Source organism: Cimex lectularius, unplaced genomic scaffold (genome assembly GCF_000648675.2).
Source record: "Cimex lectularius strain Harlan isolate CLEC.00 unplaced genomic scaffold, Clec_2.1 scaffold238, whole genome shotgun sequence".
In the NCBI taxonomy this organism is placed as follows: domain Eukaryota; kingdom Metazoa; phylum Arthropoda; class Insecta; order Hemiptera; family Cimicidae; genus Cimex; species Cimex lectularius.
The window spans coordinates 67,399-86,890 of record NW_019392823.1 but is presented as its reverse complement, the minus strand read 5'-3'; the positions used below and the strand labels follow the sequence as shown (position 1 = coordinate 86,890).

The 19,492-nt window shown below is 34.0% G+C and overlaps 1 protein-coding gene across 9 annotated transcripts in view; it reads right to left on the bottom strand.

Moving 5' to 3' along the window:
- The window catches only part of LOC106665823 (hemicentin-1), a 179,257-nt gene that overhangs the window by 142,899 nt on the left and 16,866 nt on the right, over positions 1 to 19,492 (bottom strand). For all 9 annotated transcript variants that reach the window (XR_002910563.1, XM_024228437.1, XM_024228440.1 and 6 more), the window contains exon 3: positions 371 to 535. Coding sequence is in view for 8 of the 9 variants with exons in the window: in XM_024228437.1 (XP_024084205.1) it covers positions 371 to 535 (165 nt within the window). In the remaining variant the exon portion in view is untranslated. The remainder of the gene's footprint in view (positions 1 to 370; positions 536 to 19,492) is intronic.

Genomic DNA, 19,492 nt, shown 5'->3' with positions numbered 1-19,492 from the left:
CCCATTTTATTTATTAGAGAAAAGCATTAATATTGGCTTGTGTGCCTTGTGCGCATGTAAGCGTTAAAATACAAATAACAAATAGGTTTTTAATGGTACCTCCCCCGTTTCTTATTTGTGGGCGTTCCGCGAAAAATTTCTCGCAACATTACCCCAAAAACGTAACAGTGTTTACTCGTAAAATGAGTGTAACACCCCTGGTTGAGGATTTTCTGGATGGAAAACCAATATCGTTAGAATCACATCTCACTGAGCAAATTGCTTCTCGCCCTTTGTGATGTTTTGATAGCGCGTGAAAGTAGAATCCGAACGGTAAAAAATATCCGCGGTCTTCTTTCACACCCGCGGAATAGAAAAAAGTTGTCCTTACCTTCCAGGAGAGTCGTCCCGTTGTACCACTGAATCGTTGGAATCGGCTTGGCTCCACCGGAAGAACAGGTCAGGGTGATTTCGTCGTCTTCGGTCAACGGGCCGATCTTTGACCCGTTCGTTATCTCTTTCCCGTCTCCTTCAATTGTAATGAACTCAGGTTTAACTGAAGAATAAAAATAAAGAAAATCACATTAGCAAGTTATTTTATAAATTAAAGTGATAAATTAATATTTATAACATGTCAAATCAATATTCTTACGAAATGTGTAGTGTTTAGTGAACGTTAGTTAATGATTATTCAGAAATCGTGAGATGAGGTCTGGTGTGATGTAGGTTTCAGAAAAACATTTTCTTTATCGTGCCAACGTTTCGATCTTTATTGGATCATCTTCAGGGCTCGAAGTGTTTGTCTTCTGTGTAATTGTGCCATTCTTGCGTGTCGTGTTGAGAGTGCCACTAAGATCGAAACGTTGGCACGATAAAGAAAATGTTTTTCTGAAACCTACATCACACCAGACCGCATCTCACGATTTCAGAATAATTAATCGATTAACGGTCACTAATCACCACACATTATTTTGTATATAATATTTTCTGTTTTTTAATTTTTTATTCCTTTTTCGTTGTTTAATTATTACAACCAAAGCATTTTATTTAGAAAATATTATTTTCTTTATTCTCAGTTTTTGGAATAGGTTACATATTAAATAAAAATAGTTATATATGGATTAAATCACCAAAACGTTATTAAATAAATAAATCGTTTGAGGCAAATTAAGGCCAATATACAAACGTCAAATTGTAATATTGTGACATTTTTGGCTTAAACATAATTTACAGCATTACTCTCCCTGACGTTTCTTGTTTGTAACGGCCTTTTAATTAAAAAAAAATCTTTGCATATTGTAACTTTTAATTAAATATTACCCTACCTACGACTTTGAGTAATAAATTTTCTTAACGAAGGGTTTTGAAGTTAACCTGCTCCAGGGGATCTGGGTAAATTAGGTCGTAAGTTTTTAATACCAGTTAACCTCTGTCGGCGTAAATCTGGACAAGGTTAAAACCGGGACGACTTAATGGCAATGAGGATTGTCCAGGCAAAGTTAGAGCCCTGCACACAAGTTGAAACGATAATGTATAGTTTAATAGAGGGTTCCCGACCACCGGGCTTAGATTAAACCGGTCCCAACTTGAGATTTAGCCGGATTATGGAAAACCAGGGTATGAACTCGGGAAGAGAAAACAAAGTCTCGTTCGTTAACTGCACATGGTGGCCATCTAAAATTTAAAATTTTAAAATCCCTTCTGGTTAATGACAGTTTTATGGTGGTTCCCTGTTTGATGGGGAGCGTTAACCGCACACAGCGTGGATATTAAATTGGTGGTACGGCAATTAAAAGACGGGCGTCAGGCCGGGCTTCACTTTCATATGAATTAACCTTACCGAGGGGAAATATTGAAGGAGTAGAGGTAACCCCGGTAATCAGAGGCACCCAACCCTCTTCCACGAGTTTGAAAAAAAACCAGTTTAGCTAGGAGAACTTTGCACATCTTTCAGTTGATAACATAATAACGTAAACTTTATTACATAGTTTTTAAATGGACAATTTCAAGAATTAAGTGTACACTTTTATTATAGCAAAACGCCAGACAGTTAATATTACGCGCTACCATAAAACATCCTCGGACATTTCACAGTATCTCTCCCAGAATACATTCATAGAGCAATTTCGAAAGTTCATACGGTGCTTTGAAGGTAAAATGGAAGAGGAATGTTATATGAGCTTCTCCTCGGGTGAGTATTAAAAAAGACGAGGGTTGTATGTCTCCCTGTGTATATACACCTCTTTCGGTTCAACCCCTGGAAAGTAAATGAAAATGCTTTAGTTGTCACCCCCCGGTGTGGTATAATATGAAACCGTCTGTTTTTGCATGCTTAGTTTAAGTGCAAATAAGCAATTATAAATCGAAAAGTTAACTAACATTTCATGAATTGGTCAACAACGAAAATATTTTTATTGAACCCCTTACAAAATACTAACTTTTTCTATTTATAAATTTCATTTCTATAAAGAATGGTTTACTTGATCTGCTTGTAGGTCTATTTAAGCAAAATAATATAATCTTGAATTACAGTGAAATTTAGAAAATAAAAATGTACCTATAACAGTAGTATGTTTAATTTATTAATGATTTACTAAATTGGTTTAACAAAAAAGAAGGCGCATTCCCAATAATGTAATACAGTTACGAATATATTTAATCTTCAAGTGATGATATCATATATATATCTAATAAACATATAAATACATATATGAATGTACATAAAATATTAGGCTGCGATAAAGCTTCAAGTTTCGATGAATATATATCCTCTTCATGAGGGATTTACAGTTATTTCCAATGATTTAAACGGTCAACAAACATAAATATCTACTTACAAAATTTCAAATTTTTTGACAGAATATCCAGATGTAGGTTACAATATTGTAATGTAGGATCAGTTGTGGTAGATCTCGTCAACTTTACTAACCTACATTCATAAATTTTTTATGGTTAAATGCATAATTTCAAATATTGTAAGAAGATGTTTATATTTCTTACCGATAAATTATTAGAAATAGTTTCAAGGTACTGATGGTTACTTGAAAATTTGACAAAGAAACAGAGTGGTTTTCTTTCTTTCAAATTCGCCTTATTATTTATGTTTTATATACAATCATAACAATGTTTGAATTTTTCTGTTTTGATGTCATAATAAAATGGTTGTTTGTTGTATTATATTTTTTCAAATGTTTAATATTAATCCGAATATCTTGATTTTACCAAAACATTTTCGTCTTATGCATGACAGCTTCTGTTATAATAAATTATTCAAATTTGAGCAAAACGATGACAGCCAGTGCTTCTCGAGAAAAGGTATGAGCATTGAAGTGAAACATCTCCGCCATTTGATTTGCATTAGACGGAGGAAAGTGCTCTCCTCAATGCGAAGTGCTCTCTTCCATTTGCCATCTACCATATACTACAGGTTGTGAGTCAGTCGTATGAGTTAGACGAAAGCCCTCCGGCCTACCATAAACGTTTGCCAATTATCGCATTCCTGAAAGAAGCCAATTTCATGGACGACCTGAGGGCGGATTAACGGCGTTAATATAAGGTCGGCCCATTACTTAGCTACCGTTCAAAATAGCCCAATCCGTATTCGTGTCCCAACCGCTGGAATTTATATAGAATTCCGTAATATTCTCCTCTCTCTTCTTCCATTGTCTCACGTAAATCTTCTTGGGCAAACGTTTGTAACTGTCAAAAATTGTCCCCATCTGCTTTGAGTAATCCTCTCTTGTGATTTTCGTGTAATAACGAATTTGGGTCCGGATCGGCTATAAATACTGGCGGTAGGAGGACAATACGTCACCCCCTTCAACGGGTAATTTGTCCTTCTTGTCCCAACCCACAGTTCCTAATCCCGCGAACAAACTTGTCCCGTACTAACAAGAGAGGGAGAAACGGCCACATTTCCTGTTGGGACCTACAGCTTATCACCTGAATTAATCCTTTTATCAAACTCGACCCACGTTTTTCCCCCTAAATTCACGGCTTGACACTTTTCGTCGTAATCTCGAGTTTATAACAAATTGGTTCTGCAATTTAAAAATACTGTCGTGTAACATATTTTATGCAATTTATATAACGATATCGTTTGAGTTTTTTTATTGCAGCTATCTCTAAAATAGCCCTATTTCCTTTTTATAACGATTATCCTGTTGCCATAGTCAAATATGGCTTCTAATAATTCCATTTTTTAGTGCAAAAAATTTATACAGCAAACCTCCTTATGTATTTTATACAACTCACTATTTCACACTTGGAGCTACAATAAAATTTGTGCATTATAATATTAGAGATCAAAAACGTGAAATTTGTAAAATTTAAGAGTAGGCTGATTAAAAACAGTTTAATATATTTATTTTTTTAAACTTGTTATTAGTTTTTACAATTAATTAAGGTTTTCAGTTGAGATAAAAAAGTCAATGGCCGAGCGGGATTCGAACCCACGACCTTCGGCTTGATACGCCGCTACCTCGATCCACTTGGACACCAACTTCCAACCTCAACCACACCTTTTGAATTTTCCCTCCTCGTGCCATTGACTTTTTTTTATCTCAAATGAAAACCTTAATTAATTGTAAGATATTAACTGGTCAAGCGGACCACGAAATTAGTGAATTGAACTTGTTAATAGTGTTTTAAATGAACAACTTTACCAAAATGCATTTTAGCATTTATTTGCAATGGTAGGCGGTTAACTGATTGTTCGAATTGAGCATTCCAAATAAGTTTTATTTACGATGGTATTAAAAACAATATTCTCAGTTAGACGTTGCCAAGTTATATTTCTTAGAAGCTTTAAATCATCTATAACAGTGAATGTAGGGTACCCTTTTCTACCCGTCGCCTCACAACTTGCTAACATCCTCTATATCTTTTGGAATAAGAGAGTTAATTTTCTGGAAGAAAGTTTTCGTATGTCTTTCCTTCTTCCACTCGCTCTTTCTCAGAACTACAAGTATGTCAAATTTAGTATCGGATTTTCCTTTTAACTGACGCAACATTCCAACATTATGTTCGTTTTTTGCCAGTTTTTGCCAACAAGTAACGTTATATTATTAAAATTAAACGTTAATTTGTTTATATTAAATAAATTAAGTTAAATGAACTTTATCTTACTTCACCAATAGTTAAAGTATTTACGTTATTAAAGAAATTGAACATTTATATTGAGTAAGCTTGGCAAATTTTTTTATTTTTTTAAATTACATTTATTTGGTATTTACAACTACAAGTGATGTATTCAGTAAAACTGTTCGTATATGTTGAATTATCATTTGAGGCTCTTTTAGGAGAAGTTGCCCAGTGGTAACACTCCTTCACACTGATATCTTGTTCAGTCTTCACACAATGAGAAGGTCTCGGAGCCACTTTCGCTTCAACCGTCTTGGAGGATTTTCAGGTAGGGTTGGAAGTGATAAATTTCGTACGAATAGATTACTGTGTGTGTTCAGTGATTGATGAAATTTTTTATATCGGGTTTTAATGAGTTGGTGTACAAACGGGATGTGTAGGTCTTTATAGCTAGTGTAATTTGAAACGTAAATAGGAGCATTTATAATTTGACGGAGAATTTTAGATTGGATTGATTGGAGACGCTGGGAATTGGAATCCTTGGTTGAGCCCCACACTTCACAACCTTACGCCCAGAGAGGTCTAATCATTGTCTTGTAAATCAAAAGTTTATTTTCAAGGTCTAATTTTGATCGTTAGTCGAGTAGTCTTTTTAACAATTTATAACGTCGGTTTGTTTTCTCTCTTTTCAGTCTTGTATGTGGATTACAAGTCAGTCGTTTATCCATGAAAAGTCCAAGATAACGCACAAGGTCAGTGGTAGGCAATGGAATTCCATTTATATTCACCGCAGGAAAGACATTTTTACATAAGGTAAAATTGATCTGTGTGCTTTTTGTTAGGTTTACCTTTATTCTCCACTTTGTGAACCTTTGTGTTAATTCATTCAGGTGTTGTAATTGTTGTAAGTGTTGAGTGTTAATTGAGGGGTCCGAATTGCTTGTAAGAATCACTGTATCATCAGCGAATGTGTGTGTCGAAATGTTAACATGTGTAGGAATATCTGCAGTGTATATGGAAAATAGAAAAGGGCCAAGTATGCTTCCCTGAGGAACAACCGCCCTTATGCGTATATAAGGTGAGAATTCAGTTCCTTGACGGATTCGACAAAATCGATCCGTCAGATAAGATCTCAGTATAAGATAGTACGTCTGAGGGAGGATGTTCCTCAGTTTCCAAAGCAAGCCCGAGTGCCAGACTCGATCGAAGGCCTGTACTAAATCAAGAAAGACATCCAAGCAATGCTGTTTTTGTTCGAGGGAAGAGGCTATATTGTCAGCAACACGATGTCATGTTGAGTTGTCGAGTGAAATGTGCGGAACCCAAACTGATGATCGGGAATAATATTAGAATTTTCAATTATTGGCAGTAATAGTCGGAGAAGTAGTTTTTCTAGTATTTTGGCAAGGATAGAAAGGAGACTAATGGGTCGATAGGAATTTGGAAGATCAGAAGGTTTATTTGGCTTATGAATCATTTTAATTATAGAGAACTTCCATTGCAATGGAAAATATGTGGTCCTGAGTACAGCGTCGTATAGGTATGTTAAGTATAGTAAGCCTTTGTGGGGCAAATTTTGTAATATTTGTTTTGTAATTAGATCATAACCTGGAGCTTTTCGTGAAGGTAGTTGTTTAACAGTGTGTCGTATGTCTGATGGAGTAAATGCTTTAGGAGGATAAAAGAGTTGCAAGGGGACATTCAAGTCGTGTTCAATGTTAAGCTGATGGTCATGATCAAGTATGTCATGGTGTGCAGTAAAAATTTTGGAAAGAAGCTTGACCAATGAGTATAGATTGGGCTAGAAGGTGAACAACATATGTTATAAATAAAAAATATGATGACGTTACTTAATCCATTTTCCGTTAGAAAAATAAATATTGAAAATCATAATAAACATGGGGCTAGAAAATAGAAAAGTAAACATTGGTTCACGCTGACATCCGATGTTTGCATTGAAATGAATATTTGTAAGGAACGGATCGAGGATGGAATTTGTAGGCGGCCAAGGTAGAATTACCGTGGAACACCCATGGATAAGAGTGTCCCTGGAAAGTGTTGTCCGAACGTGATTTTCACAGATGTGAAACCATGGCAAATAAGCAATTCATCGATTTTCCCTTTTCTCTCGCCAGTTCCATTCCAGTATAATCAACGAAATAACTCTATAAAAAAATTCAATTTCCTGATTTCATTTATCAACGGCCTTTGAGAAATACACAAATTAACTAATGGAACACGCGCACGATAATCTGACAACGGGAAATGTTAAATCTCTTTATTTTCTCTCGACTGGTGATTTTAGCATAATTCTACATAAATTTGAATGAAAGAACATAAATAAACACAGCAAGCATAAACGTAAGTCAACTCACTTTTGAATCGAAACAAATTTGAAGATCTAATATCCAGGACTAGCCCCGCATTTCACATTAATTATGTCTACGGCAGTCATATTTCGAATGTTTAAATAATCAAATTTCGATTGTTTTGAAGTTTTGTGTGCATATAATTGGTGATATAAATATATTTTTGTTTTAGCTTCAAAGAATTGCGATAATGCCAAGCTTTGATGTGTCAATTTTGAGAAGTCTACTAAACCCGCACGACATCCGACTGTTGCGTAAGTGTTGGTCTTTTTTCCGTTCTAGAAGTCTCGTAATCATTACCAGGATAATAGTTCAATTGAATGCCTATATACAACTATATATAATTAAAATTAATAGAATACAAGTAAATAACAAACATCCCTATTCATTTTTGAGCAGATTAATTAATTTGTCGGCTTAAGGAATAGGTTCTTTGTACAAAGGCGATGTAAAAAAAATATATTATTAGAGCAATTTCGTTTAAAATAGTTTTATCTTTTCAGGCAATACTTTTAAAATGTTCACTACATTATTTATAAAAGAAAAGGAATTTCTAAAGAGTCGAAAAATGGCCTCGTCCAACAAATAATTTTTAGTCTGATTATTTTATACAATAGGGCACGAGAAATCGTTTAAACTTAGAATTGTCCTCTCTTTTTTTTATAAAATAATTTGAAATCATGGGAAAAGTCTAAAAGTTTAAAAATGGTCCTGAAAACAATATTGTCAAGAGGGCGAAAGTTTTAAGCGGTTTAGTTTATTAACTTTGAACTTTCCTTTAGCTTAAACTGTTATACACCTTTCATTTATCATTAAATAATAATTTTTTACTGCTTCTTTATTAATAAGCTTAAAATAGTAACACAATCTATTTAAGTTTTTTAGACTGAGCTTAAACTAAGAAATTTACCGTTCGAAATTTGTTCCGAAGTGAAAGAAATCTCGGCGAATCTTTGCCCGATTCTATCCTGTTTTATATCCTTTACGTACCAGCCAATCTAGACCAAGCGTGGAATCCGTTTTCAATATTTTATAAGATTAGGCCACAACATAGAGGCTACTATTTGTTTCAAACAAGCCCCCGGATTATTATTAATTTGTTATCCAAGTAATCACATAGTCGTCAAGTATTCATGTTGAATAGTGGGTCAAGCAAATTCCTCGCCGACCTTTAAAACCCGTTTAATATTCAAGCAGTTTTGAAGCGTATCCTAGATTGTCTTCTATCCCTATTTATATAGATATTCGCACGGAGTGCTGATAGTGGGGCGGTGCAAGTTGTCTCCACGAGGGGAGGTTTGGATTTTAATTAAATGAAGACCCAACCAACAGATGGCAGCTATTACAAACCACCTTGCCATCTCAGACGCTGTCAGTTGGCCCACCATTTGATATTAATTTAAGGATACTTCTACGAGCTATTTGGTACGATTTTTAGAAGGCTACTACAGTGACTCCATCAAAAACTTAAACAAGTACAAGAAAACAAATGACATTTCGAGGAAAAATGCTTGTTTAGGGGGACAGTATGGCTTAATGGCGAAAAAAATAAGCACCGTATATAGATGGCAGCGTTATTGGTCCGGAACGGCAGAGAAGCTCTGGAGTATGAAGTTGGCCTCTCAAAGGTTTGGAGTCTGAGAAGAGGGATCGATATTCAGAATGGCCATACACAGCTGATTCACGTATATTCGGTTAGCATTAATCGCGTCTCAGAGAGAAATTTATATAGAAAACATTACATACCGCCATTGTGCTAATATTGTCTCATGTACCTGTAGAGAGCCATTCCCGGATTTCGTATGGTACGATTTTTAGAAGGTTACTTTAGTGTCTTCATCAAAACTTAATCAAGTACAGGAAAACAAATGATGGTAAATAAAGTAGTAAAATAGTACGCATGAAAAATGGCATGCGAAAAAGTTCACAATAGAACCGTCGCAAAAACTACAGGCAAAACTGTGAGACCTACGACGTTTTAGGACTAGATGATAATTTGACTGCACGAACACCGCAGACTGGGGAGGCATATGGAACAAGCCTGTGCAGATATTGCTAGAAAGAAGAAGAAATCGCGAAACATGTCCTCTGTTAGTTTGAACGTCTTGCAGGCTGAGACTCTCACTCCTAGGAGAGAAAAAGTCTATGCCTGAAGTCACGGGAATTCTTAACCGCGCTTTGATCTCAAATAAAAGCTCTTAACCTTTATAAAGAGCTTTCAATAGAGACTGCACAGTAGATAAATAAATACTGGCTGAGTGAGTAAGGCCGTAAAGAGGCCGACTTAACTTTGGCTTCATATAAAGAAAGACTTGAGTCCCCGAGCTTTGGGTGACCTGTATATGATTTTCGTAGAAAAATGGAATTTCTACGAGAAAAGCCATCCGACATGAGAACAGTACTTGGGCATGTTGAGCCTCTTGTTCAGATTTAAAAAAAAGGGATCTTGAAGATACTCGACGACTTTTTTGGCGTATTCAGTTATGTCAGATGTTCCGTGTGGTTGAAAGTACTTTTGTGCATGGAATGTATAGTCTCGGAGGGTCAACGTTGTAAGAAGGTATATGGTATCTTTTATTCAAATACGTGCCGAATGGGACATTAATCAGAAGAAAAAAAATTTAACAGATCCTTCTGAGCAATGGAAAATCCGAATTACAAAAAAATTATATTCCTTGTTATAAAATGAAGAAACAAAAATGAAATAAAATAGATAAATCTCAATTACATTAATCATACAAAAAGAAACAAATCTTTTTTGCCAACCTGTTAACTGTATGATTATCAGCTCTCAAGCTACTAGTTGTTATGGCGAGAGCAGCGCTAGTTTTGCTAACCATTTCTAACTGTTGGCAAATGAACTGTTTAAATTTTTTATAATAAAAACCAAAATATCAAACGTTTGTTGACAACAAATTTAAACAAACACAAAATAAGAATTTTTCTAAATAAATTATTATTTGTTTGAAAATGAAATAATATTTCCTTCATTACTAATAATCATTTAACTTGAAAATTATAACTTTAAAAAACTGTCGTGATTTTTGGTATAACTAAGTAATACAAAGTCGGGCAGGATAGTTATGATATACATTGGTCTCATAAGACTACTATTAACAGAATAAATGATGTCCACTAGTGCAATGTCCATATAATCTAGTGTTTTACAATACAACATAGACCATGGATTTTTTATGGATTATAAAAAAATGTTTTGGAAAGTGGTTTACCGTTCGTCCAGTTCACCTAAAGGGTAGTTGGTCGTTAAGCCTTCCTGTATAATAGGAATTCCTTTTTTTCTTACTACTTTATTTTATAACCTTCGATGAACTCGATAAGAAAAATGTTTTTTATTCACGTTCATAAACTTATCACGGATTTTTTAAAATAAAAAAAAAATGACTCCCATTTGCAACGTGTGCAATAAAACTTTAACCACCATGCACTTACTGATAGCAGGTCAAATTTACAATAAACTGTTAAATTTACAACCCGCACTTCTTGTTGACAGATTGAATTCAACATGTATTGACCAACCCGCTGGCGAACAGCCACCATACAGTTTCCTCGAACAAGTCAGTTACAACGTTAACTTGAAACACTTCTAAACAACCACAAAATTGAAGGTATTAACTATGAAAACCATTAAATGCAATTATACGATTTACAAAGAAAACTATCAACATAATAAATTATTCCAACTAATAATTCCTTTCATCTAAGGTTTTAGGTTGAAATGAAAAATTAGTGGCACGAGCGGGATTCGAACCACGACTTTCGGCTAAATACGCCACTGCCATAACCACTTGAGCTATATTGACTTCGATCCCCTCAGACACTAACTTTCCATCTCAACCTATAACCGTTCGAATTTTTCATCTTTTTGCCATTTTTCAAATGTCGTGTAATCAGGATTCGATTCTCAGCGTCTTATGAAGTGGCCGCGGGGAGCTATTAGTGAAGTAATTACCTATTTTAATTATTAAATTAATCCATGTTTGTTTAGTGATCATAATTGCCCATATTAATTATACCAATTAATAATTCCTTTCATCTAAGAGTTTTGGTTGAGATGAAAAATTAGTGTCACGAGCAGGATTCGAACCTTCTGCCGCTGCTCTAACCACTTGAGCTATTCTAACTTCGATCCCTAGTGGAGCTAGCTATTAGTGAAGTAATTTCTTTTTTTAATTATTAAACTAATCATTCAATTAATAATTCTTTTCATCTTAGGTTTTTGGATAGGTTTGAACCCCGCTCGTGACACTAATTTTTCATCTCAATCAAAAACCTTAGTTGAAAGGAATTATTAATTGGAATAATTAATATGTTCAATTATGACCACTAAATAAATATGGATTAATTTAATAAATTACTTAGAACAGTTTAAATAACAATTTAAATAATAACGTTTTTATTTCAACAAATACCTTATATTAAAATTAATTAATTGAAAAACGTTATTCGTTGTTATTCGGTCAATCGTACCACGCACTCTAATGAATTTAAATGACATTTATTTCTTTCGCATATATTACTCATAAAATTTCTATAAACCGCTTTAAAAAGTTTGAGGAGGTTTCTCACTTCAATTGTAAAATATTTACAGGTTTCATCCTTTCTTAAGCTAAATAGTTTATTTTTTAAGGGAAAGATTGAATAAACGGAGAAAAAAATTTAATGCTTTAAGCGTTGGAGGATATACTATTTTATAGCCACTTAAACCTCTCCTATCTATCCTTGAAAAGTGGCAAGTTCGCACGTTTGACAAATTCGCTCATATATTCATTATGCTCGGAACGCGGTCTCATTACTCTGCACTCGGAACGAGGGAAACCTGGAAGAGTTAGGCGTTTCGCCGGGTAATCTTCAACGGGGGATAGGGAGATGAAGAATTTTATGCCCGCTTAAGGTTTTTACGCCCCTCGCCCCCTTTTCTTGCAAAGATATTTCACCGCCTTTTAATCCTCTTGCTCTTTGTCTTCCCCGAAAAGGGAGCCCTAGAGGTAAGACAACTTTTGTATCTTATTATATAAGTTTAAAAGTGGGTAGGATCGTTGGCGCAATAATGCCCGTTACACCCTGCTTTTCTTCAGCCTATAAGAATTATCATATAAACGCTTTAACTGCGGTGTGCTGCGTCCTTTTAGAAATAAAGGTGCCCTTTTTTCAAAAATATAGAGCCTGTGGTATTGTACGGGATTCAAACTGTGCCAAAACTTCTTCACTTTGCTCTTTTCTAAAAACTTTCACTGCTTTGCGATTTTAATTATGACGGGGTGTGATGAAGAGATTTCGCCCAAAACCCTTTCAAACATTAATCGTCATTATTTATCAAACGCTTCTTTCACATTTACGAGGGACGGGCGACTATTTTAACGAGCATCAAACTCCACTTGGAATTTTCATTTGAAGGAAATCTCATCCAATTTCGTCACGGATTAGAATACAGTAGAGTCTAGCCAAGATCTATCGGTCCTAAAATTTCTTTACATTTCACAAATGCAAGAAAACTAAAAAATATTTAAGGGTTGTATTTACTATTTTTAGAGATGTTTTGTGTATCGTCCAATACGACGAACAGTTGGGAAGTATCGAGACAATATTTATATTTATATTTGTTATTTCTTAGTTTTGGATTATTTCGGTCTGCCTATCTTTGCTGTTTGGATCTTTCAGCTGCGCCTTGGCTTCTCGCCAACTTCAATGGGCCAGGGAAATAAGCAGGGTGAGATATGAAATGAACACATTCAGCACAAAAGAAGGCGAGAAGCCGAAACTCATCTAACTGACTAAAACAGCGGAGATAGAAAAACTCAATGATTTGAAAATACCCAACTATAGGTTCATAACCCTTCAGATGAAATTCATAACTTAATACGTTTGTTTTATTCGACTCAGCCATGTCAGTATAAGCTAAACTTACTAACTACTACATTAACTACAGAGGGACCTAATAGTTTTTATGAAATATCAATCTATATCTGTGATCCGTATTGTGCGGAAAAGTTAATACACGGTTAGACAAACAATCTACTTACTTGTAAGAAGAAAAAATGTAAATCGACGTGCTTTCTTGACCTGTTTATATGCATTTATTTATTTCGAAAAATATATGTTACTTTTTATAAAATTTAACGTAAACTTATAAATAACTAGCCAATGGTGACCAAAGTCTGAATTGTTTAAGGAAAATTTGTGTTGAAATGTATTCTGGGCGATATGTCACTAAAACTAACAAAAGGTGGACCACATTGGTAAGTCACGGATTTGCACCAAACTTTTTTCGGTGATTTTACACTCCAAAATATCGAACACGTGTACGCTACTTCTTGTGACGAGATCCTAGTTTAGCCCAAAAAATTGAATTTTGAAACGTTCCGTTTTTTTAATATTTTTATTTCGCCAGCAGTGAGAAAATGATGGTCTGAGGATGACTGATAGTGACACACATGAAGGGATCTGATCGGCGTGACCATCATGGAGTTTGATGACGCACTGATTGTTCGCTGGTGATTTAATTGCCAAGCTTATTTATTAATGTGTGTGTAAGCTACAAGTCCAAGCAACCAGTATCATCTGTGCCAGGGCCATTCTAGTCTCTCTACTGGCGAAATAAAGATATTAAAAAACGGAAAATATCAAATTTCAATTTTTTTCGAAACCAGGACATATTCACAAAATGTGGCTGATATTTTGTAGTATAGAATCTCCAAAAACGTTTGGTTCAAATATGTGATCCAGGTGGGGGGGGGGGGTCGTTCTCCTTGTAAATGTAAATTCCAGTGTTCTAGTTTTTCGATCGAGTTTATTTTTAAGCATAGTGATTTTTATAAACTGTGCTAAAATCACGGTAGGCTGGGAATTTCTTTGATATTTGAATATTGGTTTAATGGCAAGATACTTAGGTTTTTAAACACACAAGTAATCAAGTTGCTTGATCATTGAACATGATAAATAGTGTAAATATGAACCAAAATGGTTAAAATTTAACATATACATATAAAATCTATTTAATTAATACACACGTTCTTTTTAATGAATTGCTCGTACTAATAATGTGAAGAAATTACCGTTCCCAATGAATCCTCTGTTCTTTTTCCGCCGCTATTCCAACTGCTATAAGTTTTGATGGTTCAGTTGTCAAATTTCTAAAATCTCTTCTCAATAAACTCCTACCCACGTTTAACCTCAACGGCAATCTTCTCTGCCCTAATGCTACCTACTGAAATTCCTTTAACCCCGGTACAAAAGGATTACCTTTATTGTGTCTTGGACGGTTCCAATCCTTACAGATATGTTAGACATTTTACTCTATCGTTTTTAAAGAGTTTTTATTGGATGAAAACCAAAAATAACCTTACAAATGGATTGTATATATTTCTGTAAATAAATTTACGAAAAACTAATAAATTAAAATAAATAAATTTGGGAAATACAGAGAAACGTATAAAAACCTGCAAACATAATTTTGTATAAGGGATTTTGATATTTTTAGATTTAATTGTGTGATTTTATCGGATCTGAAGAGAAGCCGATTCGATAGTTTGGATGTTTCTAATAATTTTTTGCTATTATACTTGTCTCGGGTTTTTGCCATTTTCAGCGTTGTGTTTATTGTCTTGCCGTTCCATTCTTATTTCCCTTACCTACGTTGCAAACCAAAATAATCGGAAAATATATTCGGCCGACCAAACTACACTTAATTGTACGTATTTTTAGTGCAAATCATTAACTGAAATTTATAATATTAACAATGTGTGGTATTTAGTGACCGGTCGTTAATGATAATTTGGAGATCGTGAAATGCGGTCTGGTGTGACGTAGGTTTTAGAAAAACATTTTCTTTATTGTGCCAACGTTTCGCCCGATTATTGAAATCATCTTCAGGGCCTGGGATTTATAAACGTTGTTTAAATTATACAAATACATGCAGGATGTGAAAAAAATGAATTTATACAATGCTAGAAATTTTAGATTCAATCAAAGTATATGTACTCATATTGTGATTTGGATCTTCAGGAGGTCAAATGACGGATGAATTTAAAGAATCAAGGAAACAACTTCCGGGTTCAGCCGAGCTTTCGGCGATTTATATCGCTATCCTCAGGGAATCAAAGTGTTTGTTTTCTGTGCTGATGTGTCTGTCATTATTGCGTGTTGTGTTGAGAGTGCCAGTGAGATATTGATGGTTTATGTTTATATATACTTGGATTTTGAAGCGGTGGGGAAGGAAGTCTGGATAGAAAGATATTTTTATATAAGGAGCCGGCTTCTTTGAGGTGAAAGGAGCCGACAATGGGAAAAATTGGTATTGGTTCGGCCTGATTTTCCTTTCAGGATTATCCGCAGACGGGGATAATTAGGGAAAGGAAAGCCATGTTTAAGGATTAGACTATGTAGAAAGGTTTGATGTGTGGAATGTAATGATTGTTTTATATGTTATATCAATCTCTCAATACAACAGACAAGAATGACACATCTACACGGAAAACAAACACTTTGAGCCCTGAAGATGATTTCAATAAAGATCGAAACGTTGGCACGATAAAGAAAATATTTTTCTAAAACCTACGACACACCAGACCGCATCTCACGGTCTTTAAATAAATATTAACAATTTCCAATGAATGGCTTCATACGACACAGATTTTCTGAGAACAATTTTGAACAAATGGGATACAATTCGATTGAACCAAACAGATTTCAATCAGCGTGCATTGGATATAAATTGCACTGGATCGTACTTAATTTGGAACTTGGTTAAATCGTCGTATCGAGGATGGCTCAGCACATCGGGGTGCATTGGAACGACTAATCGCTTCTTTAAACTCTCCAACTACACTCGCATCTATTCCCTCTTACCGCTCCTCAAAGAGAACACTGTCGGGAGAATTGTACGGCCTATTGAACAAATAAGACCTTTTGAAAAGCTGAATGCTCGGATTAAGACAGGCAAAGAAATTTATAATCTCCCCATAACGTTTTACAAAAGACACGCTCCATCTGGCATCGAAACTGGGAATCCTACCTTAAATCTTTTTCACTCCATATATAAATGCAATAAACCGTATAGGACATTTTTCTTTTGTACAGTCCACTAATTGGTGTATACACAGACGCAATGAAAGTAAATAGAGGAAAGGTAACCAAAGCTGAAGAAAATTATTTAATACATACATCATATAAACTGACAATAAATAAACAATAGGTATAATTTTTATGTGCCCACACACCTTTGAAACTTATACGATTATTTTTATTACTCAAAACATTGATTCTCTCAAGTGACCCTTAAGTCTAATAACAAATCAAATTTAGTGTAGTTTAAGCAGTGATATATAAATAAATTAAATTAAACGATTTGTAAAACTAATTTTGAACGTATACCTTTATGGATTCAACTAATAAAAGAGAAAAGCGATAATTAGGTACAAATAAAGGAATATATAGAATTAACATAACCATTTATGCCTTTACTATTATTTCATAATCGGTTAAACTTTTGGAGTTTGGGACGAGGAAGCACCAATTTTAGGGAAGCATTTTTTGGTGATACTAGGACGAAAAATATTAGAGTCGTGTCCGATCCTCCTTTCCTATGGAACTTGTTTAAATACTTGTTTTGGATATGGGATTTTTCTTTTTTTCTGCGCATGTTTCAAATTTATTATATTTTAGTTCATTCGTTTATGTAGGATAAGAAAAAACATGTCAGGTCCTATTAAATGAGTTTAGATTATATAAAAGTTATAAAAGCCCAAAATGCTTGAAAAGTAGTCTAAAACATGTTTTTAAACAAAATCAAGTTCTTTTTAAGCAGCTTTTAAAACTTTTAAGTACTAATTTTGATTGTAATACAAAATAAATATTTTGCCGTTTTTTTTTCTCGCCGATGTCGGGTGTTCAATTTAAGTATAAAACGTCTGGATTTAAACCAAATGGGACGTTATTACAACCTTAGAAAGCTTTAAATTTTTTTCTTCGAGTCTATATCAACAAGGTATTGAAATTTGTATTTTGTACTTTGCATTTTTAAGATTAAGTTGTAGTTTTGTATTGTAATTTGTAAGTCTGTATTACAAACTTTCTAAGTTTGTTTCACGTTTTCTGCAATATTTATTTATTTATGTAATTCAGATTTTCTTCTGTTATGAGTGGATTATACGGTTTTAAACTCCCCTCATGTTTCCTATTGACCAGTAGAGTCATTTCAAAGATATCATTTTTTCTATTTTGGAAAAAACTCTGATTAATTTTGGAAAGTGAACAATTTAAGAAAACTTTTTATTACTCAAACATGTGTGGTGTGTAGTGACTGGTACTAGATGATTATTTGGAGGTCGTTAGATGCGGTCTGGTGTGACGTAGGTTTTAGAAAAACATTTTCTTTATTGTGCCAACGTTTCGATTTTTATTGAGATCATCTTCAGGGCCTGAGATATATAAACATTGCTTAAACTTTACCAATATATGTAGGATGTGGGGCAAAATGAATTTATACAATGGTAGAAAATTTTAGATTAAAAAAATGAATTTATACAATGACAGAAAATCTTAGCTTGAAAAAAAATGAATTTATACAATGCTCGAAAATTTTAGATTAAAAAAATGAATTTACACAACGACAGAAAATTTTAGATTGAAAAAAATGAATTCATACAATGCTAGAAAATTTTAGATTAAAAAAATGAATTTACACAATACTAGAAAATGTTTTGATTAAACTTGTCTTTATAGAATGCTAGAAAATTATAAATTCAATCAAAGTATTTGTACTCACTCAAAGTGTTTGTTTTCCGTGTATATGTCATTCTTGACGTAGGTTTTAGAAAAATTGATTGAATTTGATTGAAACTAAAATTTTCTAGCATTGTATAAATTATTATTTTTTCTTTTAATCTAAAATTTTCTAGCATTGTATAAATTATTATTTTTTTATTTTAATCTAAAATTTTCTAGCATTGTATAAATTCATTTTTTCCCCATCCTACATGTAGTTGCAAAAATTTAAACAATATTTATAAATCCAAGGCCCTGAAGATGATCTCAATAAAGGTCGAAACGTTGGCACGATAAAGAAAATGTTTTTCTAAAATCTACGTCACATCAGACCGCATCTCACGACCTCCAAATAATTACTCAAGAAATTTGTACTCAGTGTTTTTTTGGCGTTCAGAAAACAAATCTCAATTTTGTTTCTTGCTGACAAAAATCTTTGGACAATCAAATTCAAGGTCTCTATTCAAATCAATACATAATCCTTTTGTGACCGAGCGACGTCGCAGAGTTGGTAAAAAAATGTAATTAACTTGAAATACTTTTTCTCGCTTGCTAGGGTATGTAGCAAAGAACGGTTACACAAGAGTCTATATTTTTCGACCTAGTATGACCAAATAAGTTTAATTGAATTCGGTGATCTTCTGTCCGTAGCGTCTCTGTGTCTGTTTACAGCTTGTCTATTCGACCCCCCTAGAGTTAGTTGATTAGTGAACTGAACTGTCAACTGTAAACTGCTTAACAATTAATCAGGCAAAAGGTCGTCTTAACTATTGTCTAATTATCAAGTAACCAGCCAGATTTCCAACTTTGTCAGTTGTGTAACATACCGCACTTTAATTTATGATAGTATTCTTGATTCCTGTATCGTGTCGGGATTTATTTTTGTATTTTCAAAGTATGAATATTTAGAGAAGCAGTTTGCGTGCCAGGCTACATTCACTGCGGGTCAATTTATAGATTTTAGAGAGCAATCCCGTTTAAAACAAATCGCAGATGTAATCTCAATTGCATCTATCCTGCTGATACCACCAGAAAAAATCAAGCAAATGAATCTCGTGATCGAGCCTATCACGAAAAAACCTGATTAATAGTCCAGAGAAATGAATAAAATATTGCAAAAAGTTGCAATATTGTCAATTTTGTGTGGTGGACGATTTCTGAATAATTGTCAATTTTTGTTTTCCTTCAAACCAAAATAGATTAAACACGTGCTCGTGTCAGTCGTTTGATCCATGTAAATAGATGTTCACCGTGATGTAAAGACGATATGCATTGGACAT